Source organism: Ptychodera flava, chromosome 19 (assembly GCF_041260155.1).
Source record: "Ptychodera flava strain L36383 chromosome 19, AS_Pfla_20210202, whole genome shotgun sequence".
NCBI classification, from domain to species: domain Eukaryota; kingdom Metazoa; phylum Hemichordata; class Enteropneusta; family Ptychoderidae; genus Ptychodera; species Ptychodera flava.
The window spans coordinates 7902649-7927632 of NC_091946.1; the positions used below are offsets into that span (position 1 = coordinate 7902649).

The window sequence follows — 24984 nt, forward strand, 5'->3', positions numbered from 1 at the left end:
TGTGCGACTTTCTTGTTTAAAAAACAATGTATTTCATGTATGATATCTAGATGCATCATGTCACCATTTCAATTTTACAAAATTCATTGCTAACAATTATGAATTAACTTTCATCAATCGCCAACGTACCCTAGATACAGTGTTTACATTGGTCGTAGGGGGTCCCTGGCAACTTTTCAGCAGTTCTGACTACCCCTCCCTTTACAGATTTTGTCTGCCTTAAGGCATTTTTTTTCACAAGATATCAAATTTTACTCTCACTGGCTCTAAATTACAGCTATTTAGCAATATAGGCTGTGTAAGTGTTGACATGCTTAACCTGGCTGAGCTGTAGCTCACATGGAAACACTGGGCGAATTCAAAACTCTACCTGCCATTTCTGATGGTGTTCCTCTAAGAAATGCATTGAATATCTTAGAACACCTCCAGTATGAAGAGAAATTAAAATATCAGAGTGCAAAACTCAGTAATTGATTCATCATATTGCATGAAAAGTGTGCACAAAGTTGAGGTTAGTTGGAAAATCATGTTTATCATTAGTGAAAGAGTCACGAAAAACTCTTTAAATTGATGCTAAAATCAACACTAACAAAATACACAAAAAGAATAAATAGAATACTTCATGCATTTATTGTTTTCATAGCAAACTGTCCATCCAGAACTGCAAGAATAAAGTTTTACTAAAATGTGATTTACGTTAAACAATAATATCAGTCCAGTGAATCATATGACATACGTGAGTCCTTGATACACAGTTAAAATGCTCATTTTGTACCTGAGGTGTCTTGTTCAGACAGGAATTTATACAGATCGCTGTCACTTAGTACATTGCTCTTGAAAGACAGAGTACATGACAGATAAAGAGAATGACATGCCCAGAATAGCCAGTAAATTATCAGATTAGTTTGCCCAATCCCTTTACTCTTAAATCTTGCCAGATATAGTTGTTACGTCTGGCTTGTCATTATATCTTTGACAAAAAACACTGGGAAAAAACGTCACTTCACCTCCAATTACTTCAAGCATCTCTGATGTACAAGGCCTTGAACCCTTTTCCTGTCAGGTTCATCAGCTGTTATCAGGTCACACTGGTTACAACCAGTGATGCATCACATCATTTATATAAGTTTTTCACTTTCTTTAATTACATATGACACTCTTTACCATTCTAAACTGCTTCAAACATATAAAACATGAGTTTTACAGACTTGTTTTTTCCAAACACAAAGCAAGATTTTACCAGTTTGACTTGACAGTGGTTTATGTCACAGTGATATAGTTGTATGTCACCGTGGATTATGTCACAGTGATCTTCATGATACCTTCATTTTTATTTCATAATGACCTTGACCTGAAGTGTTCAACTTGTATGTGACACATACTGACTGCTGTGAGGGTTTGAACCTTGATGCCGGAATTTTACAGTAGTGTGTGTGTTGAGAAGGTATGTCATTTTGAGTATCAATGTGTATTAGGCAGGCCAAAATGTGATGTAGAATAACTGCCTGCTGGTCAAATACTTCATCACTTTCAGATATGCTTTGAAGCCAAATCTCACTTACGGCAGAGAACCTGCCAAGAATAGTGCAGTGGTAGCCAATTCCATTGTATTATTGTCGTTTTCTTGTAATTTTCATAGAAAAAAGCAGAAAGAAGGTAATTTGGAAACTGAATTATAAAATATGTTTTCATGCTAGGTTTCACAATAAAATGGCATTACTTGTTTCTTTCTTGACAAAACAATCCTAGGTAAGAAAAATGCTGACTTTGTAGAGTACTTATGGCTTTGATAAATATAGCAATATGCATCCTCATTGTTTGGCTAGCATCCATTTTGTCTCTTCAGACATCTGAAAGTCATTTGTGGAGGAATGTTCTAGAATTAGAATCTACACTGGAAGGAAGTGACAATTCTTCAGTCTTAACCTGCTCACTCACTCTTTGAAAGATGAAATTTGTCATGAAGCAAATTCAGTTGCATGAAATCAAAGGATGTGATATATTTCTATGTATCTAAAACTGAATTATGGGACCACATTTTCTCTCTTTTTTTCTTGCCCACTCACTGCTACCAATATATGCAATTGTAGAGAAAATGACATCTTGTTTTTTGTTTAGTCATCCACCTCAAATGCTTTTCAATTTTGTTTAATAACTTTTTTGAAACCACAATAAAAACTAATTGCATTTCTTGAGGCAGAATACTGTCAACATTTTAATGACTTGATTCCTATCTGGCTTCCAACAATTACGCTGATTTTGAACAGCAAAATAAAATGTATTGTCCCCAAAAATCATATTTTATACATCCCTAACAGCTTGACAATGGAAATTTCACACAGATGCTAAAATGAAATAAAAACACTTTTAAATATCAAATCCAATTCACTGATCAGGTGACAATCTAAGGACCATTGCAAACAAAATGTTGCCGAAATGCAGGTGGAACATGGGAAATGCCCTGTGAAATGTACATTTAATCTAAATTAATGTTTTATCCAACTGAATAGTTCTGAAAGCCACCAAAATGCTCTAAAATTGGCACACTAAGCTCTTCGATCTTTGCATCTTGTATAGATTCTATCTTTTTTATAAGATCTGAGATGATAACATACAAAAGATCACAGATCAAGATCTCACAGTATTATTGATCCTTGCAATGAGCAGGCACTCCATCAAGCACACTCCACTTCTTGGGCCTTTGTATCTTTGCATATTCTATTGTCTTTGACCAGATGATACAATGAGATAGATTCTCAGTCCAAATTCTTAGATTTATAGAGATGAATATTTCTTCCATGGAGATACTCAATAATGTTTCTGGCATTATTGCTGTTTCTGCATAGGAAAGCACTATTCAACTACATTCTCAGTTAGCTGCATCATATTCCTAGTGAGATTTCAATGAGTGGCTTTGCATTGTATCTTTCACCATCTGCAATCAATCAAATCCATGAAACTCATTCTAGTACGTCTTATCCATTCCTTCTTCCACAGGCTCAAAGTAAGAATTCATCTTCTTGTAAACTTGAAACTCCTTTGTGGCGATGTAATAACCCAAAACAGCTTGATAGAGACATATTGTCATAAACCTAGTCTGCATGTGTTTATTCATCCTTGTGTAAAACTTCAACAGACCAACAAGTCCCTGTTTCTTTGGAATCTCCACTGTTTTGTGTTTAATTGCAAGCGAGGTTACCAATGGGATAGCCAGAGCTGTGGGATAAATAGCACCTGCAGAGAAACCACAGTGGAAAATATTTAACAGCGCCCTCTATGGCTAAGTTGGGAGCATTGTCATTGACAGGTGGCCAAATTGTGTGGCACAATATTCCACAGTAACTAAAATATTAGAGCTCAAAAGAAAATACCACAAAAAGAATACGTGCAACCAAGGCCATATTGAGATACAGAATATTTCAGTCACCAGTCTGAAACTAATATATCTATCATTCTGCAAGAAAGAATTTGATTAACATTGAGAAATACCAAAGTGTAATCAGACATACCTAAGTGATATTATTTTATTTAAGAGCCCTGGATTAGAGTTTAATAAAACTGACAGACATGCCTGTTTCTGTATTTGGCAACCGCAGAGAAGAGACACATTTTTATATGTGTTCCTTTTCAAGCTATGAAAGAAGACATTTTTTCTGACTGAAAAAAATTCACAGCCATTTGTGTACTTTTAATTTTATACTTTATCCTATTCTATGCAGCACAGACTAGGTATCTCTAAATGGCCAAAACTGCTCCTTGTGATGTTTTCTGTCAAATTTTAGGTTGAACAGATTGAACAGTCCACCAAATGGAAGTTGAAGCCTACTTCCAGACACTGCATATGAAACAAAAGCGTGACATATATTCTGGCACTGAACAGCAAAACACACTTTGAGCTAATGGCTACTCTACCCCAGGGAAAGAATGTAGGCATGCAATTTTTTAGTGTTCCAATATTTGACTAATCATTTTGTTTGGATTTTGCATAAAGAATCGAACCCCATTCCAAAATTTACACATATTTTTCTGCTGACCGTCATGTGATTTTTTCTTCTTTCAAAAATCACAATTGAAGCAAATTTGTTTTCAGCAGTTTTAGCCTAACATATTTTGTATCTATCCCCTCAATTGAGCCAATTGTGAATCCCTCACAGGAAATGTACATAAACACAGCTCTGTGAGGTTGCATTTGACAGTCACGATATTTGCATCAAATTATTTGAGTTAATTAGTTAATTTTAAGAAGGAATTTTAACTGTTTCTTGTCATAACAATGTACTGAAAAGAGTGGCTGTCTCCCTGTATACACTGTATATTATAATTCTTTTTATTTGAATTTTGTGATGGCTTCCACTGAGGATGAAATTCTGACAATGAAAACAAACATTGAAGCTAAAAATCACTCAGGGAGCTACTTGATAGAAAATTTGCAATTATCCCGCTGAGCTGTTGTAACCGAGAGCCTTTGAATTCTATTTCAAAGAGTGCAAAGAACTCTGAGCAGATCATTCTCTGCAAACATTTCATAAATGTTCAGCTACCCTACATTGTGTAATGATCTGCCAACTATCATAAAAGGTCAATTTTGCCGGCTGGCTTGGAATGGACAGTCACGTATCAGCACGTCTACAAATTACAGACTCAGTCATTCTAAGAGGAGATAAATTTGTGGGATGCACTTTCCAATGTAATGTCACAGATGATCGTTCTCTTCAAACATTTCACAAATGTTCAACCACCCTACATTTGTGTAGTCATCCACAAACTATCATGAAAGGTCAATTTTGCCGGATGGCTTGGAATGGAGGGTTGTGTTACAGTACATCTTCAACTTTTACTATCAAATATTCTGAAAGGAGACAAATTTACGGTACAGAATTTTTTGTACACTGTATCATTTGACAGCAAATATATACAAAATTGTAAAATGTGTTTGGACACAGGGAAATACACATTGTACAAGAAAGAGTTTTTAATATATGAGTACATTAATTAATATTATCCCACACAAGTCTAAAAAAACATGGACAAAAGCCTATTTACAATATGAGATGCCATAAATGTTACAATTGAAATTGGACAGGAAAACCAACATGTTTTTGCATTGAAAATTGATGATTGCTTACCTACAACGACATTCAACAGGGTTCCCCTGATCTGAGTACAGACACCGCAGTTTATCTGACCCATTAGTAGAGGTATATTGAGAAATGAGTGCCATGTCATGGCTGTGGTCATAAATGGTACCACTGCCATTGGAATACTGGTTAGCAGAAATCCTGCCCTAACTTTCATCATCCGCCGGTAGAAGGAAAGACTCACCAGGCCGGTAAAGGATGAGTTGGCAGCCAGTGCCACAAGGCCTGTCTGGAAGGGCCATCTGCGAAAAAAGCAAAATAATACAGGGTTATTATAAATGAGCGCTAAAGCTCAACTCTTTTCCTTGTACAGGAGAAATTAGGGATTATGCATTTTACACATTTTCTAAAAGATTATTTAATTGAGATAACTGGATAAAGGGACATCAGAAGACACATTGTCATATGAACACTGCATTTCAAGAATAGTAGAAAAATACTAGGCTACACATTTGATGCTGTTTTAGTTCAGTATTATTTGAAATCTACTGTCACACTATAGTTAGTAGCAGATTGGTTTTGCTTGCTTGTGTTTTCGTTGTTTCTTTTTGCATTAAAAATCAAATACTACTTTGTAAATGTACAGTTTTGTTTGTTGAAAAGCCCTGGGCTTTACTGCTGTATTAGCAACACAACTTTGAAGAAACAGAACTGCAAAATTCTACCGAAGCAATTTTGCAAAGGTTACTTCACAAAATGTGAACTTTTTCTTTAGACAGTTTATCTATATAATGAGTAAGTTCCAAATCAAAGGAAACCTGTCTTTTACAACTTGTTGAATGATCATATCACAGTTGTTATCTCTGAACAATTTTCAAATGTATCACCAAGAGTGTCAGAAAAAATAACTTACATCAAAATAAAATGTTAGTATGGCCTAATCTCTACAATTTCATTTTTAATATTTTGCTTTCTGGTCATTTGGTATGGCACATTGTGAACACCATTGTTTTCAGTGTTCCCTCTAGGGTTTTGAGTTGATGCGCAACTTAGGCTTTGGTGCCGGAATAGTATGGCGACCACAGAGGCAGCCATGTTGTGCCTTCTGTATATATGCTACTTTATATCCTGTCACATAGTCACAACGTATAATAAACGCATACTCGTACCATGTTGGTAGCAACTGCGTTGCCAATGAGCACTAAAACTCAGAACGCAGAAGTAAAATCGGCACATTTCATTCAGAGTTCTGATGTTTATCATTACAAAAACTATTAAATACTGATCGCAATGACTGATACTAAATTTGAGCTAAACATTAAATTCCACTGTGAAGGCAGTTGGAGACACTGTGCAAATAGCACGCAAATGAACCTTAGTGGGAACAGACTGTTTCACAGGTTTCCATCATATCTTGATCTCAATATTTTGAATTGTTGCATGGTAGAACAAGGTCATTGAAAAATGGCCTCATAACACTGGTTATTTCAGCAGCATAGATTTACCAGCTTCTTCCATGTATCTTATTCATGACCCCAACATGACCCCTACATTCTGGTATTTTGTTAATGAGATGTGGACTGGTTATTCAAGCTTCAACCTCATCCTCAAAGAAAACGCAAATATCAGTTTGCAAATAAGTAAGAGTACTTGAGACACATTTATGGTGGTCTGTAACAGAATGATGATCAAACTGGTGGTTATAACTAATATAAAGTACCAGGATGTAACGTTACATGTAGGGGTCACAAGAATGACCATTTAATGGGAGAACTACATCGCTTACCATTGTCAGAGATACTGAGTTGTTAACTAGATCTATTTCACCAATATGCAAATTATGCCATTACTTGCAAAAAGCAAGTCATGCAGAATTATTGAAGTGGTATTGTAAAACACCTGATTTCTTGACAAATGAAGTAACTGAGTCCACTACGAGAATTTAGTAGCTGTGCTTTCATAATCGATATAGATGTAACATCTTGAGTTTTCAAAAACACTTTGTCAAGCAATACATTAGATTTCTTAATGCTGACTGGAATAAAACCTAATGACACGCTAGGTAAAATGAAACTCTTTGCTCCCACAACTATTTCATTTGCAAAATCCTTCTAGCTTACCCCTCCTTATTTGGTAACTGTGAAATAGCCTTCCATTGTAAATCCAGAACTTCTCTTTCCGTCAAGTATTCTTCCTTGTACACAGGATGATCATCTGAGTTTCTGTGTTTGCTCTCCATTGTGCCAAAATATTTTCTAAGACCTAAAATAGGAAGGAAGAAAATCCTGAAAATATTATTTAAACTAATAACACAAATAATTTGATATTTCAACAGGAAGATTTGTCAGATAAGTCTAATGTTATTCATAACACATATTTTATATCACTCCTCCCTGGAGGCCTTGGTTTTTAAGATAAAAGATCAGACTCAGGTTTTTCTTAAAACTGTTGACTTTACATTTCTCTTTCCAAAGTGGCAATGTCCCTCATATGATGTAATGGTAAAACTATTAAAAAGGAGATAATTTCCCTCTGAATTAAAGGTAAATGTGAAAAAAAATGAACTGCATTAAAACAAATAGGACTACAGTGACCAGCTGGTGATAAGCACATACATGCATGTTTGATAATCCTTTGCAAAATATTATAAATGGCAAATAATTCCTTTGTAGTTTTTTCTGTGGAGTAATATTTGTTAAAATCTACTTAACATGTGGTTTAAAAGACATAACATGATTACAAATCAATGAACAACGAATGGAAAAACAAACAAAACATGACTGATCTCTGCACATGGGTTTGAGGCCATGACTAGAATACTTTACAGAAATTACACTACGTATCAGACATTGAGTGATATAAATTGATTGGCCTTCCTGATAAAACCTTGCTATGGTTGTGTACAACATGTGTTACTTCACAAGACAAAATGCTTTCAGTAGCACTGCACATGGAATCAGCCGGTAAGGAGACTGACTGGCTATCACATTGCTACATTGATATTCAAGTCACTCTCAAACCATACAGCATGCATCGTAAAAGGATGGAGGTACATGTATATGATTATAGCGTCTTCACATTTTCCTCGCTCGTATCCGGTTGCAGTTGGGCTGCAGTGTTTGTTTTGGTTTCTGAGTGACAATGAAACTTGTGGCATATAAAACTTTTGCTGTGATTTCTTTTTTTGTTTCAATGAACACACAAAATCCTTGATACAATAATACATGTATACTAAATGATTTGGAAATGAAAATTACCATGGCTATTTAGTTATTTTTTATAAAATTTTGAGTTTTGTTGAGTGTCCTTTCAGTTCTCGTAATATCTCAAAAACGGGAAAAAATTGGCTTCCAAAATACTGGTAACTGTTGTGTGAACTGGAAGAATGCTGGTGCTTTAAAAATAAATATCTAAGTCAGACTGGCACTATTTCTGAACCCAAACATAGATGAAGCCACTGAAACCTGTAGACGATCACTTTGTTTTTCTGACAGATGCACAGAAAGAAAGAAAGAAAAAAAAATAAAAATTATTTGATTAATGCATGTTCACCGACATTAAAGCATGCATTGCTTTCCACTAAATTCATTCAGGTAGTTTTTTTGAACTGTACCCCTTATCATCACAAAACGAACAGCCACAGTATTGACCACCACAAAAAAACAGTAGATTGAATTCACGAGGCGTGTGAGGGCGCTGTTTATGGGCCAGTAAAATTCAACCTCAAGAGTCAAACAGGTTCCAAACCACCTTGTATATTAATGTGATGTGCATAAAGTGAAAGGAAAACTTGCAATTCTTTTCTGAAATGTAATTCCAAAGTCCACCATCGAGACGTAAGAATATTTTTATCATGTAATTTCACTAAGAAAAAAATATTAAAGGTATTTTGTAACTTTTCAAATGGCAAAATAACCTCTATTGTGCCTTGGTTCTGTCACTAACATGATTCCGCGTAGCGCCTTGCTCACTTAAATTAAACACACACAAAGGGGCTTCATATTGCAATTTAAAGTTTACTTGGCCTCATGAATTGAGACTTAAACAGATAACTACATGTGTACCCATGAAGGCACTGCTTATAATTTCATTTGTTGAACATAAATCTGCAAAAAGGAGTCCACTCACTGAAAAATAAGTATAATACAAACAACTGCTCACTATTTCTTTAAGAAAGGTGGGAGTGTTTAAAGGGACAAAGTCGCCCATTTTTCATGAATTTGATTGATTCGAGATACCATTTATATGTAAAGATACTGAATGAATGGGTGACCATGTATATATTGACCCCGGTTTAGACACGATACATGAAACCACCGCAAGAATGAATAATGGTCATGACCATTAATTCATTTTCGCCATGGTTTCATTTAATTTGTCTAAAACTGGGGTCGAATATATGCATGGTCACCCATTCATTCAGTATCTTTCAACATGTCAAACAATATAAATGGTATCTCGTATCATGAAAAATGGGTGACTTTGGCCCTTTAACAACTTGTTCTGTGTAACTGGATACCTCTAAAGAAAATACTCTAAAAGTGAATATGGGAGAAATTGCATCATTGCTTCACTTTTGTCAAATATCAAAGGCAGGAAACATGTGTGTTCTCGGTCTTTTGCCACACATGCAAATTATTCAATTACTGCAAACTAAACTGTAATCAACTCAGAAATGACGTAATATTATTGTAACTGTATATGGGTCTTGTATTGCAGTTTTAACTCTCAATGCGGGTACACGCAGGGGTTTCATTAAGAGCCGGCAGCCGGCGAAATTGACCGGTTACTCTCACGATTTCGCCGGCTACTTTTTCTTGAAAATTTGAACTCTTTCATCGCTGAAATATTTTTTACCTTCTGAAATGATACGGACAAGTTTCACAAAATGTGTAGTCAAACTTTGCAACGGCTTTTATGTGAAACAAAATTTAGAAGACGAGCGACTACTACGATCGCCTTGTACTACGATGCAGCACGGTCGGTCTTGCGTATACTGCCTTAATAAAAATCAGAATTGCAACGGACGATTCTAATTGGCTACCTGAATTGCTGATCCCGATGTGGAGACCTTTATATACGCCAATGAAAACGTGCGTACTACACCTGTCGGCTGTCATTAGCTCAATTCAAAATGGTCGATGAACAAATGAAGACGGAAGCGATCGCAAGGTCAAGCTTCTCTGTACGATCTTCGGTTTTGAAGTGGACCAAGAAACAAGAGAAGGATAATTACGTGGATTTAAACTGTTTTCGAAGACAATAACCTGATTTTTTTCTCACGAAAAAACTTCCTGATTACAGTTCGAATTTTAGGAAGCCGACGTGCGTTGCACCATGGTAGGCGTAAATGTCAAGGTATATAACCAGCTGGACGTATTAAGCTTATATGTACTGCTTTTCGGTCTATCGACGCCAATAAAAACGTCATCCAGAGAGTGGTTAAAATACGACCAGACCTTTAAAATTCACTTCAAAAGCGATCGTCAGGTTAAATCCAAATGTGAGCTACTGAACGTACTAATTTTCACATTCTATATCAAGGTTCTTACTTTGCATACCCATATAGTCAAATAACCTTGAGGGTCTTTGTTTCTATTTGCGAAATATGGTAACGATTGCCATTTTTTATCGTTATTGTTAAATAAATTATCCTTTTTACCTCCCCAGTGGTATAAAAGTTCTTCATCTACAGATTGCCACACCAAACATCAGGGTTCTTACATTAATTTTTAAAGCATAAAATTATACATTAATGAAAATTTTCCCATTTACTGTGCTTAAAATATCAGTGTTTCATCCAGGATGGCATCAACAAGAGGGATTTCCCCCTTTAATAGAAAATTTCGGGGGGATTTCACCAGTTCATGTGTTCTACTTGTACCTCTACATTTCACTGGGGGGAGTGGTCCGCCTTGACAAATTAATTGGGGTGCCAACATTTCAACAGAGGGGCAATGCCCTAACCCCCTGTCTAGATGTAACACTTATAACATCGTCTACAATATCAAATTTATATCATTAATAATAGTGAATTATTATAGTTTACCTCCAAAAAGCATAGAGGTTCTTAGGTTCTAAGACTTCAGTTTTCTTTGTTCAAAATATCGTCAACATTACCATATTTTATTATTTGTAATTATGAATTATCATATTTAGGCCTAATATCCCAGGTAAAATGGCTTTTTATGATATGAACACAAATTGCCCTGGAACACTGCTGACAATTCTCCTGAAAATACTAGAAATTCATGTGACTGTGAGCTGTAAAAATTGAATTTTAACTCATTTTTTAGGGTTTCCGGCCTTCGGCCGGGAGGGGGTGTACCCCTCCCGGACCCTCCCCCACGACAACTGCTTTGTGGTCATGGCAGCTGCAAGCCGCCTACTTTTTCATTCTGGCCCCCTACTTCAAAACTTAATGAAACCCCTGAACACGAAGTTACTATAATAAATGTTTCGTTCAGAACAGGTCCGAGAGTTCAGAAAATGTATCGCAGTTTTAACTCTCAATGCTGGTACACGAAGTTACTATAATAAATGTTTAGTTTACCAAAAATGTTATGACTATATAGGAAGCTGGCCCATATACGTACGAACCGCCAGCTCCGGAGCAACTGTTCTACCGCTGGCATTTGGTATTTGTACAAGGCGAAATGCGATGAATGAGATGTTGGACGGTGCGTGTGACACTGACAGGGTCAAAGATCGTGACCCTTACACGCCGCAGCCGGGGTCTCCCTGGATGACCCAGTGTGGCAAGCCAGATTATTCCAGTTGGATAATGCTTAATTCGTGAGCATACAACAACGTCGAATCCCCAAAAAGCCACCAGTGAAAAAAAGCAAAAGATCGGTATACCTTCGCTGCACATGTTGTCGTCTGATAATGGACGGAGAATCAAATTTTGCGATCGCACAATGGTCGATATCATACACTGTAATATTTGTATACCTCGAAACGATGTGAATTACCTTGAGCTATGAGTCTTCGCGGAATATCATGCTAACATCAATAGCAACGGCGTGACTAGTTGAACAGGTTTACAGTGATGATACATGAGAAAACGATGTGATTCCTTATTCACGCCCGTAGCAGAAGTCACCCATGCCTTCTTGAATTTGGGAGGCTAATGCGCAAGCGCAATATCACCGGCGCGGCATGTGAGGCAAACACAATTTAATCTTCAGCAAGATTTGCATGAGAAGTTAACACGGAGCGCACAGATGAAAAACAGACAGCAATTAGTGTCTTTTTTCCATAGTTAATGGTAAAATTCGTCGTGTCAATTAGGTTTTGGAATCTGTAGTGGTCAAAAGGTCATTTAGGTCACATGATCACAGCATCGTTGTCCTAGGACGCCATCTTGGATTGTAGGAAGTTTTTCTGCTCTGTACGAATTTCATTTTACCGCCCGCTGACGTCGTCGTTCTCGTTTGCCCGCATTGCCAGGATCTAGAGTTACTTGACTCGGATCGCGTTTTGTGATTTTGTTTGTCATTGCTTCATTTTGTTTAACGCACGGCCAACTTTCTTGGAGGGTGTGCCCGTGTATACACAAGCAAACTGGATCTTCAACTGCAATACTCGCTAGTGTCGCTGCAACAAATGCCTGTGCGAAAACAAGGTAGGTGCTGGAGAAAGTGGTTTGTGTCTCGAAAAGTAGTTCAAGCCTGTAAACGTAATGATGCAGTTCACTTCACCTTCCAGCATAATCTTTAGTTGTTTTTGATGTTATTTTTACCGTTTTATCTATTCACAGATGCTCATCGAGCACTTGAGTTGCTCGAGGAATATCATGGTCGACTTACGAAGCCCGGAGATCGGCCCTTACGAACAGCAATTGAAAGGGTTATTCGTATTTTCAAAAGCCGCCTGTTTCAGGCACTGCTGGGTAGGTAGATTTTCTTATAGCACCCACGCGCGAATTTCGCACGCAGTACTATATCTCTTGGGCTTGTCAGCGTTCCTTTGACCCATTGTAGAGAAACATGCATATGTATGTGAGTGGTGCGTTTCCACTTTCAAAACAAGTCCAATTTAATGTGGGTCACTTATTTATGCATGGTTGCCCGCCAGGTTGGAACTCGAGTCGCCCTCACTTTGTCAGTATGTTCGTCGTGCTTGTAACGTATTTTAATGTATTCCAAAAAGTGAAAGTCTCACCGAACTAAATTTGGCAGTGATGGGTCTTCAACGAATCGATTTACAGAAAGTGGGAAGATTGGCTTTGTCGATCAGTTTTCCCTCACTTTCACATTGTAAAAGCTACTCTGCAAACATGCATATGTATTATGCCATTGTAGACTCCACACAGAGTTTCAAAGGCACGCCATTTGCCCTTTCAAGTTTTTCTTGAATTGAGCTTTTTGAGTGAAACGAAGTAGTGTATTGGTTTTAGCTGAGGCCCAGGGACAGTTATTGAAAGGTAGCTGACACCGATCCCGAGTTTTCTAAACCATGTGAAGTGGGGAACTATTTTGATGGGTAGCACACAACAGAGAGGCTCAAGTCTCTTGTTCCGATATTCAGAATGGGTTACTTACATCAGTCCCCCTTATTATAAGTTGAGTTCCAACTTCGTATGGCATACAGAGTTGTTGAAAACTACCCAAAATTAGCCAATCACAAGAGGATTCTACAAGATACACATTTGCAAGATTACAGTATCAAGAGCAGTTTATATACAGAATTGCAACAGTTGTTATTTTGGTTAAAATTTCACTGATTGTTCTGCTTTCAGCCCAAAAATTTCAAACAGACTGTTCTGTCACTTTTATCAGTTTCCTTCCTACTACAAGATTCAGAATTCCACTCTCTAGGTGTAATTTTTTTGGTGGAAATGTAAAACATTTAACTGTGTATTCCCCTGCTGCTAATGTGTATACCAAAATGAAATAATTACATTTGAAATAAATCAGGCAGTATAACTAATGTTTGCACAGTGTAAACCAACACAACCACTCTGTCTATACTCTGTTTGTTTGAATTTTCAAGTCAATATTGTAAATGAATAAAAAATGAGTTAGCAGTGGGCAGACTTTTTGACAATCAAAGAATGCTAAGGTTATAATCTACAATGCCATGTAATTGATTAGTAAAAAGCTTGTGATTTGTAGGCATGAATATTTTTGCATTCAAAGTACATATATGTAGATGTGTACTGTTTGTCAGAGAGAAATTCATAGAATGCGCTCATGTGAAACTACTATATTGGTAGTTTCCGTTTTGTCTCAGAATAGTACAGAGCTCAAATTTACGGGTGGTATTGTGTTCCATTTAATGATGTAATCTGACAGAGGTTGATAATGAATATGGGATGACATGTTTGCTTTGTTTGAACTGATAGGTAAAAGCTGTGACACAATGACAAGTTGCAATAAATTCAGTATGAATATTAAATCACTAGTACGGTCAAAGTGTGTATCCTTTGATATGATTTATTGCTCCAGTTACAATACCGAAGAGTTCAAATCTTAATGTTTAAAACTACTTTTATCGTGGGATAAAATGATATAATAAGAAAAGTCATGCATATTTATGTTGCTCATGACTAAAATCAACAGAGTTCTGCTGTTTGGGAAAACAATCACAATATTTCATTTTTTACACCATCAATCTGACAATCACAGTTTATTTCCATCGGCTTCTATAGGAAATTCAAATGAAGATTGTTTGCAGGTATTGGGATCACACTGCACTGGTAAATTTCTTAAGGGCAGCATTCCTCTATAGAACACATACATGCCAAACAGTTAACAGTTGGCATGCATTCTTGACATTTTCCATCAAGACCTTGTATTGATTGTTCTGTTTCATGTGTAGCTCACTCATTATGTTTGTTAATATTTGTACCAGACAAACAGTACCCAGTTTTATTTTTTTCCGGGGACTGTTGTCACTTTCTTTGTTGATTCATGCCACTATTTGAATATGGCATTTTTATAACTCAAGAAAAATATGTGTCTTCCTTTCGGTGTCAAAGTAGGTCAATAAGGGGTTCTCATTGGCTTGTCAAAAGTCTTACTTGCAAGATTTCACTCTTTGAAACTTACTGAACTGAATACAGTGTTTGTGACTGTTGTGTTTCCAATAAAATGAAAAAGTTGGTCAGTCTTGTTGTAGACATAAGAAACAATTGTCATCATACATATTATTTCGAGGCATTACAAAATTGTTTTGTGTTTTCCAATTGTCCATAGCCATTGTAGTTGTTGAAATTATTACTACATAGTGCCATGCTCTTCTTAAAAGTAAACTTGCAGTTGATAAAACAGCTAAGAGAAGCAAAGAGTTTGCACAGAATAGGTTAGAAGACAAAACATCTGTTACACTGCCAGTGAAACCATCTCATGTTCAATATATTCAACTCACAGTATTCCTGTTAGTATTTGCCAGGAAGCTTTATTGAATTTAGAGGAAACCATAAAATTCTCAAGCACCCTGTATGTATCCCCAAGTACATTTGACATAAGTCTTACAGTTAGGATTTGATGAGTCAAAGGTTACAAGTAAGAGTATAGTATCAACCTATTGGTACAATACCAGTTGTGGCCATACCTCATTCATGTTTTTACTTTATTAGCTTGATTTCAAAAATGTTTTCATATGTGTAAAACTTTCGTGTTCTCACTGTGAAGAGGGAAAGTTCATGTTCAAGTCTAGTAAACTGCGCATGCACATGCCGTCAGGTTCTCTCAGATTGATACTGATGGTGTACAGTGATCAGACTGTAGCTACAGGGGAAAAAAGCGGGGTGTGGTTTCCTTCCATTCTCATGATAATTTGAGGGCCAGAGAAGATCAGAGATCAGGCCATTCAGTTTTGAACTGAAGACAAGTCACAGACTGTTGATACAGAACAGTCAACTGTCAGACCCCACTCTTTTTATCTGCAATATGGTTACTTAATCTGGACGGAAATTGAGTTAACAGGGGTGATTGGAGATAAAAGAGGCGATTAGCTGTCTGTGTACTGTTATAGGGTGATTGGTATCAGATATGAAATCTTTCCCAGTGCTTTGGAGCACCAGCAAATTGAAAGGCCACTCCCAGGTGACAATTGTTAGGATTTGTTTACTCTGGTGTAAACACCACTAGCAACATGCAAGAGAATATTTGCCAACATGCTTCATAGTCAACCAACCAAGAACAAGTACCCAGGATTTGTTCTATTGTGTGGTTTTTTGCTGTTTTTATCCTTGGTGAAAGATCCGTCTGCTTGAAAACAAGGCTATTGAGTAACATGGTCTTATTTATGTGATTTGAGGTTCGTAATACGCCTTTTTCATTTTCAGTTGCAAAAATAGTTTTGTATTACTTACTCAAAAGGCAGCAGTTAGCTTGTATATGGTATCTCTGTTTTCACCCCAGGTTGTCAGTTGACTAAATTCTTTTCAAAATGTAAGAAAAACGCTCACCCTCTGTGTGGTACTGTGTATGGTCACAGTGATACTGACAGAAATAGTTTAGCCACTTATGTAACAGGTGAACATGGGAGATATCACAAGCCAAGCATGTGCAAATTTATGTAAATTGCACAGAAGTTATTCAGGCTGTCTGACCATTACTGTTATATGCCCCCATTATTTGAGTGACAATCACTCTAGAATGTGAAATGGTGTTTGGTTTCTCACGGTGTAGTGTGTGTGTCCCTGCCAAAACTGCTGTGCTGCGCTAGCAGTCAATACTCTGTCTCTGTGAAACAAATTCTAGCAAGAATAAAATGGCTTCAGCCTACGGTGATTACTCTGCACTCAGCTCTATTTCTTTTACTGTCTTTCCTACTAAACTTATTGCAGACCAACCTCTCCTTTTTTTGCTGAAACAACGTGGTCCTCAGCAGACAGTGTCAATCACCTGAAATGGATAGGTGGGAGGGGAAACATCTATAGTCTGCAAGAATTGCATTACTGTAGTACACAAATTTATGTACATGTACCGTGCCCCTAAAAAATAACAATTGTAAAAGTCATTCAAATTTGTCGCGAGGGTGACATGTTGTCAGTGATAGGTGACCAGGGCAGCAGAATGATCAAAGGAGAAGTATCTACTTTCAGGGCCTGGGATGATAAAAATTTATAAATAATAATGGCTAAATAGCTTGTCTTTGTCAAAAGTTGTGATAACCTTGACAGTTTGTCTGCTGTCCAACTAAAATGAACATGTTGAAAGTTCTAAAAGTTGCACAAACTTTGCACACCGCCATACATGTACTACTGGAGATTTCCAACCCTCTTTCTTGTGAATTTAAAAAGTAATTAGTAATTTTCCTATATTTTCACTGAAAACATAATGATATCTTTGACAATAAACAAAATAGCCATACTTAGAATTTTGCAATCAACTGATGACATATGGATGTATGTGTAGATATCACTTTGGATAATGAGATGGTACAAATACTAGTGTTATCTCTCATAAGATCTCTATTTGAGATGTTCTGATACTGTGCAGTGTGTTGTTGATTGATGTCTGTGCTGTACATCTCATCCCAACACAGGATATGAAGACTTGTCAAGAATATTTATTGGGAAAAGGTTTACACCTGATGATGGCACCATCTTGCCATACCCAGAAACTGACCCTGAACATAACCCAATAGGATGATCTTGAATTTCACAGCAAGTGAGCTTCATTGAGTCTGGTTTTGAATTTAGCTAAATCTCAAAAACCACAAATTGTATTTGTTTGCATGTCAGAGTTGCCAACCCTTATGTTCAAATGTTTCACATCATGGCTAGCCACTACACAGCATTCATTTTGCTAAGATGTTTCAGTTGCCACAGTTGTTACAAATGAGTCGAGAAAACTTGACAGTTACTTGTCCATGAGCATAGTCATCCACACAAATTCAAACACTCCATATCCAACTGCGTTGTGCCATATATCATAGATTACCGCTATTAGAATTAAATTTATTTCCGCTGGCCTCTATATAAACAGTAGGTAAAAATAATTGTGTTGCTTTGGTATGGGATTACTTCTAACACAGGTCTGACTTGCTCACATGAACCATGTGTGCATAGGTGGATTCCTATAATGAAGTGTAGGCATGTTGTAGAAATCTATTTTATTCCTCTTCTGGCATATCTGCATACCGTTGAACACCTGTTCATTGCCAGAGACAACAATATTACACTAATTCAAATTCGTAGCTAATCTCAGTATTGTATTGTTTAATCTGAGATTTCAAAGAATGAACATTGATATGCAGCATAGTGTGAGCGTCAAGTAGAGCATGCGCCAAGTTCATCTTGAATGAATTTAAGGGAGGTAATCTGTAATGCAAGTTGAATAAATATCGGTGGTTACTCAACTAAATTCAACCTTGCAGCTGTGAACTGCATGTCCTTTGGAGGTAGAGGATCATTTTAGAATGTGTTCTCAGCAACATACTATAAATAGACATACACATTGTAGCTCTTCAGGTGTTGTACTTATAATATGCATTGCAATCGATTTCTCACAACAGAGTTCATCAAAAAGTTCAGAGGTGAAGGAGCTGAGGTGAAGGGTCAAAGAAATACAAATTGCATGCCAGCAGCGCTCCCTTTGCTGAAGTTTGAAATTTTGAAACCAAAATACAGCTAAATATCACTCTTATATCAGTGGGCTAGTCATTGCGGAAAACAAATGTGGTTTTTGCATGTTAACTTGTTTTCAATCACTGGTCGATATTTCAACTGATTTTATGGAAAAACTTTATTTGTCAATAAACTGAAAATAAAATCACCAAATTCAAATTTGTCCAAAATCTGCAATTCATCTGAGTCTGACGGACAAACAGCAAAGCAGTAGTGTATAGTGCAGGCCACTGGTTGTGCCTCTTTGTCTGTTAATACTTGCAAATTATGGTTACATGGCCAGCCTGTCTTCAGCTGTTACACTGTAATTTATTAGGCTGTTGAAGCAGCACTTAGCTTGTATGTGAAGTGTCACTTCACAAGCTTTCAATGGAGTTAATGCACTGCTCTTACGTTAGAGATATGCCAGATTAACTGTTTAGCTGCTTCTGTCTTCTAGCATAGTAGACCTTTTTGTATGAACAAAGCAGAATTATTGTATCAATTGAGATTAATAGTTTCCTTCTTGTACTTTGTTTCCCAGACTGTCTGCGATGTGTTGCCATTTTCCCAGGCTGTTTGTGATGCAAAGTTCAGGAATCTTGTGATTGTTACCATCACTGTGGTAGAGTTAGATGAACCTGCACGTATACATGTATTCATATTGCAATAATTAGTGTTTTCAGTTTCCCTCCTCCTCCTCAAACCCCTCCCCAACATTTCCTTTCTTGCTGAAGTCACATTTCTGCAAGTAGAGGGAGGAGAGACAGGACAAAATTGCAAAACCCATTTTATTACTGAATAAGGGGTATAATGCATCCTCTTCAACACAGAAAAACAGAGCTTTCACTATTGCAGAGATCAATTTATTCAAATCATAAAGACTTTCTCCCCCTTTCTCCATCCCAATCAAAAGCTTATCAGTGTGTTTTTTTAGAAAAAGCTGATAGAAAACTGTAGATGTAACCGTTCAGACGTAATATAATTTCTCCCTGTTACTGACTGTACATGCAACAGACAGTCACCAAACAGGAGTGCAGTTGGTGTCCAAGACCTACAATTCCATACTCCTGGCTCCCTCTAGGGTGCTTCCATCATCCGTTTTCACAGGTTGCAACATGGGGAAATACTTCTATTATTGGAAGTGAAACCATTGTTGTGGTACATGAGGAATTAACTTTTATTACATCATTTAGGTTAGTGAAACCATCGTTCATTGTGTAACACCTGTTGCAAATAGGCTTTAATCAAACATGCAATTTTTCGACAAATATTCAACTCATTATTTTTGCAAAGATGAAAATCAGTGGTGAGGTAACAAAAGACCCATACATGTATGTCACAGAAACCATTATGCCAACTCCAGTTGGTTTTACATATCATGAGGTTGACAAAGTTAAATTCGCCTTGTTTTTCATGATTTACGCTAATTAAACCATACGTCACAAGAGAACCATATAGTGTGCATATCTGTCTTACATAAATACTACAGACACAGAACCAACAGCGGTCAGATGGCTTGCAGATATTTTGTTCAGTTTACTCAACTGATGCTGCCCAAACTTAGCCATCTTGACTGCTCAGAGTTCTGTTTTGAATACATGTACGTGTACTTGCTTAACACTCAGTAGAGTTCATAGTGTGACTTGATGATATTTCATCAAATGACAACCGTTCTTGACATGATACAGTCAGTGTGTAAATTGTAAATACAGACACAATCATAATTGCTGCAGTGTTTGATGCAGTACAGCGTCGAATGGGAACTTCAAGGAATAAAATCAAAAGAAATCCCTTTCTCAAAGATACTGTAGATCTGTCCAATTTCCTGAATCTGGAGGGGTTACCCCAAGAGATATGATCAGTATCCTTATGGAATTGAAATAAATCTCTAACTATTGGGAATGTGTGTGGTACTGACTATCCATCAGAGAAGTATCGATTTAAAGCTTCAGGCCAGCATAAAGCAGTTACCTCAGAAATTCCCCTAATTAGACTCTGGGAGGCCCTCCTACTATTATCGTGAAATATCGCTGACAAATCAGCATACTGTCACACACCATGCTATTACTTGGTGAATTTACCCAGCAAGGACATCTGATGGGCTGAACCATTCCAGACACTTGATGTGTTATGCCTTCTCAAATTGCTTGCATAATAGGCAGCCAAGTACAATTTAGGGCTGTTAGTGAGGCATTCAATTTATAGATACACTGTACATTAGAACAAAGTAAGGAAAACCCCCATGCTAGTAATTGGGTCATGTGTTATAAATATCAAATCACTGGTCTTTAGATTTAGTACATCCATGTACCCAACAGGCTTTCTCAAAATGTCACTGATCTAGATTTAATTTGCAAAAACATTTTTATACCATTGAAACAATTTGCTGTTTGATTGACAGAACAATAGTAATGTCATTTACAGCGTAATTGTGATACGTCTGACCTGGTATGAAATGTACTTATATGTACCAGTAAGTTTCAGTTCATTATGTATTCATAATTTATGCAGCTATGCAAACGTCAGAAAGATTTCAACATCACTGAAATATTCACACAGTGTGTAGTCAAGGATCTGTCCACAACCAAGTCAAGTCCTTCATAATGAACTTGGTATGGTACACAGACAATTACAGTGATACACAGTGATCCCTCTGACATGCATTGTATATGATCATTGTGAGATTATTTCAGTAAAAGTTACCTGAGTACATCTAAGCAAGACAGTTTGGTGAAAATCATTTATGTGCAGTATATGTTTTCAGGTTTCTTAGAATATTTGAACAGGGGTATTAGAGCAAGGGTGGTAAGCTGATACTGTAAAGTGAATATTGCATATCTTGAAGAAAATATCTCAAAATATCACATTTATCGTGTTTTATGATATTGCAAAGTACATTTGAAGGCTTGGTAATGGGCTTCTGAAGATAACACCAATAAATTAGCAAATACAGTTACATTAGTGAAGTTCTGCATGTGACCTTGGTCCCTGATACATGTAAGTGATAGTACTAAGATTCATAGGAATGTTTGTGAATTTGATGTAGAGCTCCTTTCCTGCTAATAAAATGTGACAGCCTAAAACAAATGCATTACCTGAATGATATTATACCTATTTAGATAACAATGGCCCTGAGGAGCAGAAGTAATGTACTACGACAATTTATCCCATCATCTGATTTTATGTACTTTGTGCATTTTATCAATTCCTGTTCAGTAAAGGGATGCGCAGTAATGGTATGATTATTCAGACAGATTTATTTACATGTACATGTAGATCTGAAAAAAATCTGCAGTCTGCTTCACACAGCCGTATTCTCAGATGAGGAAACCCTGTCACCAAGGTTACCATACTGGATCACACTCTGCTAGGCTACCATAACTCTCAGAGGGCATGTACATATAGATGGCTTTATTGCCAGATGACTAGCCCAGACTATATTTGTATATTTGTGTAAGAGCCATCCAGAAGATAACAGACTGGCTAACCAATGTTTATACTGTATTTTTCACAGCCCATTACCCAAGATGCGTCCCAGTTGAAACACATTTCTCACCCTCAGGCACTGTCCTATAATCACGGCATGCAGCTGAAGTCAACTTTTCCCCGGTGTCAAGTTTAGACTTTTTCAGTAAGATCTGGTATGATGAGTTTGACAGTCAGTTGACAGGCTCAGATAAAGAACAACTACTTGCTACATGAATGAAGATCAGAAAACTGTTAGCATAAAATAGTTATAATAGTTATTCACAAACAAAGTACAATAGATACACAAAACTGGTAGTTACCTTTACATGTATTGTTGAAAATAAGAAATCCCGTGAAAGTAGATATATTTAAGTATTTTTTATAAGGTATCTCTGGCAAAAATATAAGGATGGAAGTTTTAAAACGTGTGTCACAGTCCAGGGGATTTTTGCTTATAATATAATTCACAGTCCAGGGGATTTTTGCTTATAATATAATTATATTATAATAACCAAACAAAACATACCTACAATAGGATATAAAAAGAAAAGTCTGACATGTTTCGAAATGTTTGAATGTCATCATAAACAAGGTTTATGAGGCTAAATGAAATGTGAAAGCATTCCCTATCTTTACCTTGTGGCTAGTTTCATTGTAATGAGATGTGATTGATGATATTATATATATATGTATTGCACACACCCTACCTCCAAATCACACTAACATGGCTGAGACAGCTGAAGGCAGAAGGAAAAGAGGAGAGGTGGTAAAGTTTTAGCTCAAAATTCAAACAGCTAATTCTAACAATTGCAGTTCACATGGTTGTACGGACATGGATGGTTGTACACTGTACTTGTGCAACTCAAACTGAGTCTCAGACTCAGAGTTGAGACTGAGTGTCGTCAGCTTTCAGCTCAGTTTGAGCCCCTAACAAAGACAACTCCACCTCTCATAGACCTAGCAATTCAAAATGTTCACAAGGGCTTCTCTCCGCACCAACACAGCTGTCATGCCTGTGTAGATCAGGTTTCTATGCTCACAGTGTGTGGTAAATTAGTCATAGATACATCTTTGTATCTCGGTGAATTCCACTTCTTGTATGCACAGTTAATCAATCTCCTGCCCCAGTTGACCTTGAGAAATTTATTTGTCTTGTGAATCACTGATCAGTTAAGTTCAAATGGTTTTGAAGCTCCCATCAATGGCATGACTAATATTTCCAAATGGAGCAATTAGCCACAGTAAAGTGATTGCATTGATTGATTATTGTACAGCCTGGCAGGGTACATGTAGATACCTTGTGTTGGCAACTAGCTGAGTTTTAGGTCAGCTGGGATAGCAATGTACGTCAACCTGAATGTAAATGCCATTCCATGTTGGCTGTGTCATGATATTGGCACAAACAGATGCAAAGGATGTGCATCTGGTACAGTAGTTACTGGTCTCTGAAATTCAGAAGCCCCAGCTTATTATTTTTTTGTTACAGGCAGGCAGTCGCGTGCCGCTGTTCCAGATCAAATGACACACAGCATAATGCCAGCAACATTCCAACAAATGAAATTGCTGGGACAGGAAGTGCATGCAAGCAGTACCATTGCGACTATTTGCTGTTATCATAGCACAGAGTTTTTCACTCTCACTATGTGAGTTCCATCACTGTATCCTCTCTCATAGAAATAGCCACACTGTGTCATACTGCATGTTTTCCTTTGCACCAAAAAATAGAATTCCTGTCAATGAATGCTCAAACAGCTGTCTTGTTCTACAAGAGTTGAATTGTATTGATTGACAACAGGCATGCCTGTGCAAGAAAATGATGCCAGGGTCAAAGGTCAGACGGGTGTGTTTTTACCATAATGGCTGGTGACATGAGAGATAATACAGTTTCAATGAAATATTGTCTTTCCATATGGTTTTGCAATTATTGTTAGCATGGTCAGAATCCTTGCTGAATGACAAAACATGTAGTGGATTGTACACTCAATCTGAGGGGGGACTGGTTTCAAAGCATCACTTCTGGGAAAAATGTGCACAAACAATATAACTATTTTTATCATCGTACTGAAAATTAAGTTGATATTATTTTTATAGAAATTTTCCCTGAATTGATGCTGCTTATGTCTCAGTTTTCATGTGAAGCTCTTGTGAATGTGAGAACAGATGGTGCATTGTAAATATGTGGTCTAGTCAGTGTGCCGTAGGTTGAAACATCAACTTAACCCTTTGAGTGCCAAAGTCAATTTTTGTCGCCTTTAAAAAATATACCCAGTCAATTTTTTTTCAGATTTTTGCCAAATTTTCGATAAGAAACTGTAGCCATTAAAATGTAATATCCGTTTGCTTTAAAATTATCAAAGAAATTACGGGAAAATTCACAAAAATTAGTAAAATGTTACACTAAAATTTTGGTGGGAAAAATTACAGCTCTCAAAGAGTTAAGGAAACAAGACACATGTATGTGTACTCAATTTATATTCCCTAATTGCACAGACAAATTTGCATACCTAAAAATAGGTAACATGACTTAAAAGATATATTTCTGCTCATACATGTATATACCATGCACCGCGAAAATAAAAAGTGCTGAATGTTTCCTAGTTTAACTCCGCTGAAGGACAATTTTTAACCGTCCTGTGTCATTATTAGGAATGAAAATCAGTGGGAATATTGAAAAGTTTTGGATTGTTGAAGTAAATTACAAATTCATTGATGCATGATATGTAAAATGGCTGCCATTCCTTCGTAACTCCACTAGAGAAACTATGATTGTCTGTTTCCACAAAACTGAGAAAATAAAATTTAAAATCTCTCTACAAATAACAAAATGAATCCAAAAAGCTGTAGATGAGTGACAAATTAGAAATTTAAGAG

General features: G+C 36.8%; 2 protein-coding genes across 5 annotated transcripts in view; one reads left to right on the plus strand and one right to left on the minus strand.

The window, feature by feature from the left end:
- Positions 1-611: 611 nt before the first annotated feature.
- LOC139118498 (transmembrane protein 126A-like) lies at positions 612-12220 on the minus strand. Of its 2 annotated transcripts, none has more exons than XM_070681808.1 (4): positions 12053-12220; positions 7199-7340; positions 5127-5380; positions 612-3234 (listed from the first exon to the last, which is right to left on the minus strand). In XM_070681808.1, the coding sequence occupies exons 2-4, from the start codon at positions 7315-7317 to the stop codon at positions 2966-2968; spliced, it is 642 nt and encodes a 213-aa protein (XP_070537909.1). In that variant the 5' UTR covers positions 7318-7340; positions 12053-12220; the 3' UTR covers positions 612-2965. The 2 variants fall into 2 exon arrangements, with proteins under 2 accessions (XP_070537909.1, XP_070537908.1); XM_070681807.1 differs by having other exon boundaries at positions 11940-12065.
- A 197-nt stretch (positions 12221-12417) lies between these two features.
- The window catches only part of LOC139118496 (disks large homolog 1-like), a 176638-nt gene continuing 164071 nt past the window's right edge, over positions 12418-24984 (plus strand). For 2 of the 3 annotated variants that reach the window (XM_070681790.1, XM_070681792.1), the window contains exons 1-2: positions 12420-12705; positions 12841-12972. In XM_070681790.1, coding sequence (XP_070537891.1) covers positions 12687-12705; positions 12841-12972 — 151 coding nt within the window. In that variant the 5' untranslated portion in view covers positions 12420-12686. Of the gene's footprint in view, positions 12706-12840; positions 12973-24984 lie in introns of all 3 variants that reach the window. The other variant, XM_070681791.1, reaches the window with a different exon arrangement.